The following is a 12,904-nucleotide window of genomic DNA, read 5'->3' as shown; positions in this document are numbered from 1 at the left end:
GCAACTATGTTTCTTTTTTAAGCCTCATGTGGCTACCATCATGTATGGACAATTTCTTGCATATAAGATGAAAATTTTCATCTTCTTTATGTATCTATGCTTTTATTCAAGCGTTATGTGGCTACAATCATGCATGGAGAAATTTTTGGATATAAAATGTAATTTCTCATCTTCTTTAATCAATATTTGAAGTGTGTTCACAAATCGTTTTGTGCATATCTATCTTCAATTTAAATTTTTATGTTGATATGTTTGTTGTTTATATACAAGTAAGCACAACCTTAAACCAGAGAGTTGCTTGTGTAGAAAATGCAGCTGCATGTGTAGAAAATGCAGCTGTCTGTACATCTGCATAGGCAGCTCTCTGGAATTTTTTTAAATTCCACAGTGCGTCTATAACAGAGGCTATAACGACGTCTATAACCGTGTCTATTTACGTGTCTATATGCGCGTCTATATCAGTATAGACGCACTTATAGATGCAAATATAGACGCATAAATAGATGTGTGTCTGTAGACGTGATTATAGATGCGCCCGTAACATTTTAAAGCACGTTCTCAAAACGCATCTATAAACATGCCTATGGTCTCTTTTCCTTGTAGTGCTAGTAGGGGTGGTGTGTTCTTCTGAGAATGAAAGGGGAAATCTCACTGCGGCTTGTGGTTGGGGCTTGCGCGCAAGCTTCCCATAATGCAACAATTCCAAGCTCGTGGACAAAAGTGAGGGTTGGGGAGAAACAATCCGAAACCCTCGACAAACTGAACCAAGGAGCTTCCTCGAAGCCTCTCCTTTAAATTTCAGGGTTCCATGATACGTGGCACCCCACGGGCCCGCTCACCCGGTCAATGGCCGGTGATGGGCCCATGTGTAGACATGTGTCCATAACATGTTATGGACATGTGTTTATATTATGAGTGTGCAGTGGATAGATGCTTTGCCTCCCTTGCCAGGGAACTGGGTTCAAATCATCCCAGCAAATGCACGCACATACGAACATGTGTCTATACCCCTTTTGCACCAAGGTCTAGACCGAGGAGGCCACCGGCTAGGTGACCACCCGTGCTGGGGCCCGCGGAGTGCCACGTATCGTGGCACCCCAAAATTTAACATAAACCCTCATAACGAGGCTCTGGCCATCTATCTATAATGCTTGGCTACTTGAAGGAACCCCCCCTCTCTCTCTCTTTGTGTGTGTGTGAGAGTGAGAGAGGGGGGGGTGTGCAGTGCTAGAATTTGAAGGTTGCAATACCCTTCTAAGGGGGTCAAAACCTTCACAAGAAGGGTGAAAACACAATTACCCTTCAAACGAAGGGAAAGGTTTTGGGAAATTTAGTTATATTCCTTTCCAATATCTTCATAAAGAAAAGCTAGTTAAAGAAAAGCCCTTCAAAAGAAAAAATAGGGTGCCCTTCAAATTCTAGGCCTGGTGGTGTGCACCGTGTGTGTGTGTTTGTTGACACAAGTTTTTTTTGTTTTTACAGTTTTAATGAGCATCGTGTGTGTGTTTGTTGACACAAGTTTTTTGGTTTTCACAGTTTTAATGTGTTTACTTAATGATAGGCAACTTTATATCTCGCAGCCAAGTTTGAACTTCAACACTTGTCTAGAGATTAAGACACCTTAATAACTTGGACATAACTTTTTTTATTTGGACAACTTGTTTATTTGGCAGTTCAATGTACTTATCTAGTGATAGGTTACTTTATATCTTGTAGCTATAGTTAGCCAAGTCTGTATAGAAATTTAGACACGTTTCTAATTCGAATACATTGGATAGCAAGAGGTGGTCACCATAGTATTTACACCATGAAAAAAGGACACATCAAGGGTTATAAGTTGAAACCCTTGCAAGCCCATATCTATGCATGTGGACAGGATCGAACCGAGTGATGTTTTGATGGACTTCATACATTCCATGGTGTGTATGGTCACAATTTGAGAAACCTTGATGCAATGCATTGAGTTGCCCTCATGGGCATGGAATTCATAGATATTGTGTCCATTTATTCCTTGTGAAAAACTTGAGGACAAAATGCCATTGGCAAACTCTAACGACCGCTCAATGTGGATCTTCCACCCGAACAAAAGGGGAATGTAGAGTAATTTTCAACAATAGTCCTAGAGGATGTGTTGAATTTATAAAGGATGTGTGCAAGCAAAAGGTGAACAATCAAGTGTAGCTAGTAAAAGGTCTTTCAAGAAAACACTAGGGAAGTATGTTAAAGTGCAGCTTTAATTTGCATTAAAGGCTCAAGCCTCGAAGGATGCAAGGTACACATGATTCTATTGAGGAGATGTCAACACTGAAGGTGTGGATTTTATTTGCATTAAAGGTTCAGATGCAAGGAACACATGGTTCTATTGAGGAGATGTCAAAATTGAAGGTGTGGAATTTATTTTAATTAAAGGTTCAAGCCTTCATGGATGCAAGGGACACATGGTTCTATTGAGGAGATGTCAACATTGAAGCACTAAAGTACATGCAAACAAAAGAGACCAAAGTATGAGACATAATTGGTTACTATGGCATTCTCATCAACATCAAATGTATTGCTAAAATCTTCTAAATCCAACACTACCTTAAAAAGAACTCATGATGAGGAACATGTTTTGAGATTGAGAGACATAAAGAGAGAATCCTTCGCTAGCATTTCGCCAGCATTAGTTTTCCTTATGGTAATAATTAAAAAAACATTTTGCAATGAAGTTCAAATAATTCCTCGTGGTGCATAGTTGACACTAATGTTACCACACACAAATAAGTAAATGGTATGTGATGGCTATGTGTGTAATATGATGTATGTTCTTAACCACTTCACTCACATCAAGGAGATTTAGGGAAATTCACAAGGGTTCATGGACATAATGCTCTTGTTTACATGGGTACAAGTTTGTTGTTGGCTTGGCACATGACTTTCACATGATCTCTACCAAGTTTATTGAATGCCCCCAATTTTTCCCCGTATGCATGCTTGATTTGAGTGTCATTTTCAATGTTGAATCGTCAACTTCATGCTTTGTATTGAGTTGAATTTAAAATTTTACATATAGCAACTTTTTTTAATGCCAAAAAGTGCCACAAGCTCCTTAAATAGGGTTGACAAGTACTTACCAAGTGGCTATTTAGTGTTTAGGAACAAGCTTGTAGTAAGTATCTTGCCATCAATTTGGGGTTTCTGTACCAAATTGAAATAAATAATGGCTCATGCCTAAGAGTTCTGATTTTGTTTTTCGAGCCGGGGTCAGAGATGAGCATGCATCTCTGAGACTCGAGCTGAGAAACGCTTTTGTCATTCAATTGGAGTGTACGAAGCATGTATAGAATCCTAGCAACTCCCAAGTCCATGCATTACATAGAAAAACCCTAGCAATTCGTGAGAAAGTGCGTGGGGAGGCTTCTACGAAGCTGCACGATTCCGTATGTATGTCGGCCTCTTTCAACCTCAATTTTTGTCCGTATGTATGTGTTTGAAAATGCTAGCATGATAGGCGCCTTCCGGGCAAGCCCCAAGAAGCCACAGCGACATTTCCCCAGCTGAAAATCCGAGAAAGGAAAAAATGCAATGAAATTTATAAGCACAAGAAGTGGCTCCTGCATTTGCACACACAAGTGCAGCTATCCTCCCCGGCTCACTCACAGCTGTAAGCTCAACACCACCCAAACCAGCCTAACAAGCTGTGATTAGATTTTCTTTTCGCCATACCATAATTTGATATTCTCTCTTCTTCTTCTCCATTGCACGTACTCCCTTAAATCTTTTCCCAAAAAGCTCATGCATCGCTCTTTCTGCCCTCCCACTTCATACTTGCCTGACCTCGTCTCCCCGTCCACAGCTAGTAGCAGCTGCGTCTCATTTGAAGAGCGTTCCTCGGCCACACCTCCACCTGCCCTTTGCTTTGATGATGGCCAATCTATCAATTCTGAGGACATTGTTATGGATTGCAGCAGCTTGGAATCCCTTATGGCCAGTGACGAGTCAGTAATCATGCTGGATTGCTTATGGGATAATAATTGGCATCCTTCAGTTGATGAAACCACCTCATTTGCCTATGACGAAGAAATGATGGCATCACTTAACATGTGGGATAAATGGCTGGATTTTGCAACTCATGAATTGTATCCCTTTGATGAGTCTTCTCTCAGCAATGAGGTCATATCAATGTCGACGGGCAATGGTTCCTGCAGCTTCAATTCCGGCAGCTTCGCGACGACGGAAAACTTGTACATGCAAGCGTCTCCAACCTACTTTGAAGCATCCTCCTCGACTGCAATTGCAGCCAGTCCACCCCACCTGGACTTGGAGGCTTTAGGGTAAGTATCCCCCGACTCGGTCAATTAATCAAGCAAAACACAAATTAGTGTAATGCACATCGTATATCAATAAATTAATCTAATTAATTATCGAATGTATAATTTTGCAGGACCAACACAAGCCTTAATATTAACGAGGTTGAAAACACAGAGGTCGACGTAGTGGCCTTTCAAGTGGAATGCAGCAATCCTGCCCTGCACGACGGCTACGTATGGCGCAAATATGGCCAGAAAAACATCAAGGGTAGAAGCTTCCCTAGGTAAGGTTTCCGTAAAACCACCCTTATTACTTCAATTAATGTGCATACCCAGATCATAAGTTCATTATATTCGATATAAATTGCTTCTCAAATCTTTATGTGCCTGTACAGGAGCTACTACCGGTGTGCTCAGATGGGCTGCCCCATCAGAAAGCAAACTGAAAGCTCGTCGGAGATGGAAGGCTATGTGGTGATTACATACATCGGCAAGCACAACCACTAACAATGTAATTGAAAGCCCAAGTGAATATTAACACCCATAATCTGTGTAGATTAAGCATCATTATCTGCAGCATTTTGGAGCCATGCAAATAGCAGTCAAAAGCCTAAAAGCCCTGTAAATTCTTTTACCACCACTTAGCCCGGCTGCTGTAAGCCCATCCAGCAAGAGGCATACTATATAGACATTGCGTACTTAATGAAATGTTCAATCATTCTTTTATTTAGCGGCTTGATCGCCACCCATCCTTCTGGGTAGCGAGAATAAAATTTTGCGACCAGCGTCTTTCCAAGCGTGACCCAAGCGTGAACTCAAGCGTGATCCAACCTTGAAAATTATACCTTTATTTTATTTTTCAAATTTCAAAAATGTAAAAACCCTCCTTTTTCTTCCTCCCCTTTCGCCATGTGAAAGGAAGTAAGTTGTCTTTTTCTCCTCATTGTGTGTGTAAGTCCATAATACACTTAGCCATGCCCATCTTTGTTTCAATAAAAAAATACAAAATCATATAATGTGTAGGGTGGTCAATGATGGACAAAGAGTCTCCCTCGTCCATCTTTTAGCTTCCCCACCCTCCCCTTTGAGTTTGTGATGCACCTTAGATACTACCTCATTATCTTTCATAATATCAGTGAATAATTTTGGGATGATTGTAAACATGCATCATCTCGAGTGTTTTTAGAGAGTCTCCCTAAATGATATTTACCCACCTAGGTTCACCACTATATGGTAACTTTGGCTATATCCAGTCCCTAAACCTTGTTTACTAGGAATAAATATCCACATTTATAACATGATAGGAGAATGTTATACTAAACTTATGCATAATCACGAGTATATTTTTTTCAGTCTGTTCACTAAGTGAAAACCCCACCCATATAGCATGTGTGGTCAAGGGCTACAAAATAAAACCCATGACTTACATATTTCTCAAAGAAACTCCCCCACCCGCCTCTCCCCTTTCCTTCCTTATGATGTCTGAGATATTTGTATACATCATTTTTTTGCAAGCATAATTATATATAATAGGTTTCATTCATATGTTAGATAGAACAATATATAATAGGTTTGCAAGCTATGTGTAAAAAAGAAACGCGCTATATAATAGGTTTCATTCATATGTTAGTAGATGGTCAAAATACAACTTATCATCATTAAAATAGTTTATATGTTAGATGGTTAAAATATGTCTTATCATCATTAAAATCTCATTAAGTTCTTTATTACATAGAGAACCAACTTTTATACAAATGTATGAAAGTTATGTGGAGTTTGACACACAAGAATATGCATGTATCATAATATGTGCTTATATGCATAATAATGAGATATGAACTTGTACACATGAATAATTATTCTTGAAACAATGTGATGATGGTATGACAACACACTATATATCGTTGACTTAATAAACCTAAGGAGTTCACTATGTCAAACTCCCTTTAATGAGCACATGAGTTCGAGGGGTATTTATAAAACCATTTTTTATTAAAAAAACCCTCATGTATGTATATGTGTAACTCCACTAGATAATAAGACCCTTTATTTTGAGATGACATGCTATCTTTGTATAAAATTTATAAGCCACCTCATGTACATACAAAAGGCTCAAGATGGGCATGCAATATGGGCCGTCCCTAGCCACTTGTCACGCTTCAAATGGGTGGCTCCAAAAATGCCCCCCCTGACAAAATGGGATCTTTAGAAGCATCATTTCAAGTCCAAAGGCACATAGCATACTAAAAAAAGTGTCTATCGACAAGTGTAGACATGGATGGCTACTTATGGATAGAAGTGACTTCACACATCCACAAGCCCATGTAGGCCTATAAGGTGGCTACTCATACTCTACTTTTAAGTATCCCCTATAACCTTTTGATATATATATGTTTTTAAAATAATTGTTGTTCAATTACACTTGAAAGAAAAGAAGGTCATAGGAAAAGCTTAGAGTATACTAGGGTGACCACTACAATGACCTTGCGTAGGATCCCACTTGTAGTGTGTAAAATATTATAAATGTGTAAATTCTTTATAAAAGGCTCATAAATTCATTATAAAAAGTCGTTCTGAGTAAAATTAAATAGATTCATATGCTTAAAATAATGAGAAAATCCCCTTGTGTGCACTTGTGTGCACTTGCATTTAATTTGGGTCAAAAGGAAAAACATGAAGATAATTAATTGAAAAAAAACTACTTGAGTTAGTGCCAATATTTAATTAAAAACATTGAGGAGAAAAATTATAAGGGTTCTGTGACGTGGCTGGCTGCTGCCCGCCACGTGTCCCACAAGTTAGCCCGTCACCCACAGGGAAAGCGGGGTTTGATATAATGTAAAGGAGAGAGAAGGAGATGACCGGGAGATTACCTTAATTTTACATCATACCTTCTTTGGTGGAGACAACGAGCTTTAGCATAAGATGGCAGATGAGTTTGGGGGAGTAGAGGCTATGCAAGCAAATGTACGTGATTTGCAACGACAGTCGTCTTCCTCCACTCACCTTGATCAAGTAGTCGGTCTCATGCAAAATTTGATTCTGCAAATGCATCAGACAAGTCTGTATAGATGAATAGTACCAATCAAACATTGGTGAACCTTATTACAAATCAAGAGTTGCAAAAACAGCACTCTCAGCACAACAAATAGGCGGGTTTTACAGGCCTACCCAATGAAGATATTTTGACATTGTTGGATCAGTTTGATAATGTGGCAACATATCATGGTTGGACAGATGATAAGAAGGCCCACGAGGTCAGAACAGTTTTGGATGGAATTGCAGCCACATGGTTTGTACAACACGATGATGTCATTAAATCACAATGGCCCTTTACTTAATTTAATTCATTCGTTCGCTCAAACTAATGTGGCACAATCTCTACAACAAATACATGAGTGCATTCAGTTACAAGGAGAACGAGTTTTGCAATTTAGTGTCAAGTTGAATCAGTGCTGGTAAGCGTAGATCCTAACGTGACTGAGGATATAAAGTGATTTTTCTTGTGGCCAAGAATGAGACATGACATCACTTGGATGATTAGGGATCAAGGTCCCACTTCATTTAAGCAAGCTATGGAGATATCCTAGCGCATTGAAGCAGATGTTTCACAAGATCCCCAGCAAAGGGATGGAGGCCGGGTCCTCAGCAAAAAGATCTTAACAAGTTTAAGTTCTAGTCAGACGGGGTCGTCCTAATGGATGTGGATGTACAAAATGCTCAACAAGGTTACAAATTGTCTGCCAAGGATGCACAAGGCACACCAAGGTGTTTCAATTGTAACAAGTATGGGCATGTTGCCAAGTATTGTAGTTCTCCCAAATGTCCCCACCACCCAATGTACAAAATGTTCAAGTCAAGGGTTCGGATGTAGCCGTTTTAGGTTTAATTTTAAAAAATGAATGAGCGAGTGGGCTCTAGAGAAGGCCCGCCCGTATGTCCAAGCCACTCAAGCCTCCAAAAAATTATTTTTTATAGTTTGAACTCTTATTTACAATATAGATGTTGGGGTTTTGCTGGATACAGGGAGTTCATTTTCCTCTAACAGTAGTCAATTGGTGGAACAGCTGGAGTTGCCAATTACTTCAGCTCTAGAGATTTCTATTCTTTTTGTGATCACACACAGGTATACAGATCCAGTGTCGTGGTTCATGTTCCTTTGCAGATTGGTTATACTATGTTCCACCAGAAGTGTTATGTTTTGCCAAGGCAGTTATTCAAGGTTACCCTTGGGTGTGACTGGTTCATTCAGACTAGAGCCACGTTGGATTTTTTGTCAGTAAAATTTGGCATTATCAGGGGTATTACCAATTCCATTTTTACAGATGCAAATTGTAGCACATTATACATACAGTCAGGTGGAAAAGCATGTCATTTCGAACACTCTTCACAGGCAGCAAATTCATAAGATAATGTCCCAGTTTTAGGCCCTTATACCACATTCTTTGCAAGCTTCTATAACAACTGCAGAAGTCCACAGCATGTGATCAGAACAGGGGATCAAAAACCTATTAACATGACACAGAGGCGGTGGTCCCCGAAAGAGAATCAATTGATAGAGTAGGATGTGTAACATATGCTCCATAGAGGTGTCATCAAACCATTTTAGAGGCCTTGGGCATCAGAGCCCCATTTAGTAAAAACGCCAAATGGAGATTATCGATTTTGCATCAATTTTCGTCCCTTGGGCCTTAAATAAAGCTACTATACATGATGTTTATCCACTGCCCAGATTAGATGCGTTACTGGATGAGTTGGGCCAATATGTGTACTTCACATCTTTAGATTTAGCTGAGAAGGAGATGACTGGGAGATTACCTGAATTTCACAATATTCTCCCGCGGCCCGCCATCGCCAACACTATTAAAAAAAAGTCTCTTCTTATTTAAGCAAGCTATCTCCATAGCTTGCTTAAATGAAGTGGGAACCTAGTCCCTAACCCTCTTGGTGATGTCATGTCTCATTCTTGGCCACAAGAAAAATAAATTCATATCCTTAGTCATGTTAGGATTTTCTCTTACCAGCCAACTGATTCAACTTGACACCAAATTCTGAAATTGGTTCTCCTTGTAACTAAATGCACTCATGTATTTGTTGTAATGCAGATTGTGCCACATTAGTTTGAGCGAACTAATGAATTAAATTCTGTTTAATCAAGGGCCATTGTGATTTAATGACATCATCTTGTTTTATACATACCATGTGGCTGCAATTCCATCGAAAACTGTTATGACCTCGTGGGCCTTCATGTCATTTGTCCACCCATGATATGCTACCACATTGTCAAAGTGATCCAACCACGTCAACATATCTTCATTGGGTAGGCCTGTAAAACTCCGAGGTCACACCTGCCTATCTATTGTGTGCTATGATGCTGCCACATCCTCCTCGACTGCAATTGCACGCCGCTTGGTTCTGCAGTGTTTTTCTGCATAACCAGGTCATTTACAATAGCCACAGAAAAGGTTCCCATTATAGGGAGGGTTGACACGAGTAGGAAATGAGGACTGGGGACATCCTTGGTTGAAGTGGCCAAGAGAATTATTTCCTTGGGAACGAGACTGCCACTGTGGTGGGCGAATTATTTCATCAATTCTGAGGACATTCTTATAGATTGCAGCAGCTTGGAATCCCTTATGGCCAGTGACGAGTCAGTAATCATGCCGGATTGCTTATGGGATAATAATTGGCATCCTTCAGTTGATGAAACCACCTCATTTGCCTATGATGAAGAAATGATGGCATCACTTAACATGTGGGATAAATGGCTGGATTTTGCAACTCATGAATTGTATCCCTTTGATGAGTCTTCTCTCAGCAATGAGGTCATATCAATGTCGACGGGCAATGGTTCCTGCAGCTTCAATTCCGGCAGCTTCGCACCTACTCTGACGACGGAAAACTTGTACATGCAAGCGTCTCCAACCTACTTTGAAGCATCCTCCTCGACTGCAATTGCAGCCAGTCCACCCCACCTGGACTTGGAGGCTTTAGGGTAAGTATCCCCCGACTCGGCCATAATTGCAATCTATTAATCAAGCAAAACACAAATTAGTGTAATGCACATCGTATATCAATCAATTAATCTAATTAATTATCGAATGTATAATTTTGCAGGACCAACACAAGCCTTAATATTAACGAGGTTGAAAACACAGAGGTCGACGTAGTGGCCTTTCAAGTGGAATGCAGCAATCCTGCCCTGCACGACGGCTACGTATGGCGCAAATATGGCCAGAAAAACATCAAGGGTAGAAGCTTCCCTAGGTAAGGTTTCCGTAAAACCACCCTTATTACTTCAATTAATGTGCATACCCAGATCATAACTTCATTATATTCGATATAAATTGCTTCTCAAATCTTTATGTGCCTGTACAGGAGCTACTACCGGTGTGCTCAAACGGGCTGCCCCATCAGAAAGCAAACTGAAAGTTCGTCGGAGATGGAAGGCTATGTGGTGATTACATACATCGGCAAGCACAACCACTAACAATGTAATTGAAAGCCCAAGTGAATATTAACACCCATAATCTGTGTAGATTAAGCATCATTATCTGCAGCATTTTGGAGCCATGCAAATAGCAGTCAAAAGCCTAAAAGCCCTGTAGATTCTTTTACCACCACTTAGCCCTGCTGCTGTAAGCCCATCCAGCAAGAGGCATACTATAGAGACATTGCGTACTTAATGAAATGTTCAATCATTCTTTTATTTTTCGGCTTCATCCTTCTGGGTAGCGAGAATAAAATTTTGCGACCAGGCGTCTTTCCCAAGCGTGAACCCAAGCGTGAACTCAAGCGTGACCCAAGCGTGAACTCAAACGTGATCCAACCTTGAAAATTATACCTTTATTTTATTTTTCAAATTTCAAAAATTAAAAACCCTCCTTTTTCTTCCTCCCCTTTCGCCATGTGAAAGAAAGTAAGTTGTCTTTTTCTCCTCATTGTGTGTGTAAGTCCATAATACACTTAGCCATGCCCATCTTTGTTTCAATAAAAAAATACAAAATCATATAATGTATAGGGTGGTCAACGATGGACAAAGAGTCTCCCTCGTCCATCTTTTAGCTTCCCCACCCCTCCCCTTTGAGTTTGTGATGCACCTTAGATACTGCCTCATTATCTTTCATAATATCAGTGAATAATTTTGGGATGATTGTAAACATGCATCATCTCGAGTGTTTTTATGGAGTCTCCCTAAATGATATTTACCCACCTAGGTTCACCACTATATGGTAAGTTTGGCTATATCCAATCCCCAAACCTTGTTTACTAGGAATAAATATCCACATTTATAACATGATAGGAGAATGTTATACTAAACTTATGCATAATCACGAGTATATTTTTTTCAGTCTGTTCACTAAGTGAAAACCCCACCCATATAGAATGTGTGGTCAAGGGTTACAAAATAAAACCCATGATGAATATATGTGCTTATATCTTACATATTTCTCAAAGAAACTCCCCCACCCGCCTCTCCCCTTTCTTTCCTTATGATGTGTGAGATATTTGTTTACATCATTTTTTTTGCAAGCATAATTATATATAATAGGTTTCATTCATATGTTAGATAGAACAATATATAATAGGTTTGCAAGCTCTGTGTAAAAAAGAAACACGCTATGTAATAGGTTTCATTCATATGTTAGTAGATGGTCAAAATACAACTTATCATCATTAAAAGAGTTTATACGATGGTTAAAATATGTCTTATCATCATTAAAATCTCATTAAGTTCTTTATTACATAGAGAACCAACTTTTATACAAATGTATGAAAGTTATGTGGAGTTTGACACACAAGAATATGCATGTATCATAATATGTGCTTATATGCATAATAATGAGATATGAACTTATACACATGAATAATTATTCTTGAAACAATGTGATGATAATATGACAACACACTATATATCGTTGACTTAATAAAGCTAAGGAGTTCACTATGTCAAACTCCCATTAACGAGCACGTGAGTTCGAGGGGTATTTATAAAACCATTTTTTATTTAAAAAAATCCCTCATGTATGTATATGTGTAACTCCACTAGAAAATAAGACCCTTTATTTTGAGCTGACATGCTATCTTTGTATAAAATTTATAAGCCACCTCATGTACATACAAAAGGCTCAAGATGGGCATGCAATATGGGCCGTCCCTAGCCACTTGTCATGCTTCAAATGGGTGGCTCCAAAAATGCCCCTGACAAAATGGGATCTTTAGAAGCATCATTTCCAATCCAAGGCACATAGCATACTAAAAAAAGTGTCTATTGACAAGTGTAGACATGGATGGCTACTTATGGATAGAAGTGACTTCAAGCCCATGTAGGCCTATAAGGTGGCTACTCATACTCTCCTTCGAAGTATCCACTATAACCTTTTGATATATATATATGTTTTTGAAATAATTGTTGTTCAATTACACTTGAAAGAAAAGAAGGTCTTAGGAAAAGCTTAGAGTAGTATACTAGGGTGATCACTACAATGACCTTGCATAGGATCCCTTTTGTAGTGTGTAAAATATTATAAATGTGTAAATTCTTTATAAAAGGTGCATAAATTCATTATAAAAAGTCATTCTGAGTAAAATTAAATAGATTCATATGCTTAAAA

At 39.2% G+C, this 12,904-nt stretch overlaps 2 protein-coding genes across 2 annotated transcripts; both read left to right on the top strand.

Moving 5' to 3' along the window:
- Positions 1-3,617: 3,617 nt before the first annotated feature.
- On the top strand, positions 3,618-4,981 carry LOC147606594 (uncharacterized). Its single transcript, XM_086792275.1, has 3 exons — positions 3,618-4,313; positions 4,424-4,573; positions 4,685-4,981. Exons 1-3 carry the CDS (start codon positions 3,775-3,777, stop codon positions 4,794-4,796), a joined length of 801 nt encoding a protein of 266 aa, XP_086648401.1. The 5' UTR covers positions 3,618-3,774; the 3' UTR covers positions 4,797-4,981.
- Positions 4,982-9,728: 4,747 nt separating this feature from the next.
- Positions 9,729-10,991, top strand: LOC147606593 (uncharacterized). Its single transcript, XM_086792212.1, has 3 exons — positions 9,729-10,284; positions 10,407-10,556; positions 10,668-10,991. Exons 1-3 carry the CDS (start codon positions 9,926-9,928, stop codon positions 10,777-10,779), a joined length of 621 nt encoding a protein of 206 aa, XP_086648338.1. The 5' UTR covers positions 9,729-9,925; the 3' UTR covers positions 10,780-10,991.
- Positions 10,992-12,904: the final 1,913 nt, after the last annotated feature.

This window comes from Cibotium barometz, chromosome 57 (genome assembly GCF_041138505.1).
Source record: "Cibotium barometz isolate CiBa-2024 chromosome 57, ASM4113850v1, whole genome shotgun sequence".
Taxonomy (NCBI): Eukaryota; Viridiplantae; Streptophyta; class Polypodiopsida; order Cyatheales; family Cibotiaceae; genus Cibotium; species Cibotium barometz.
The sequence above is the reverse complement of the archived record's forward strand: the minus strand, read 5'-3'. Positions and strand labels throughout refer to the sequence as shown.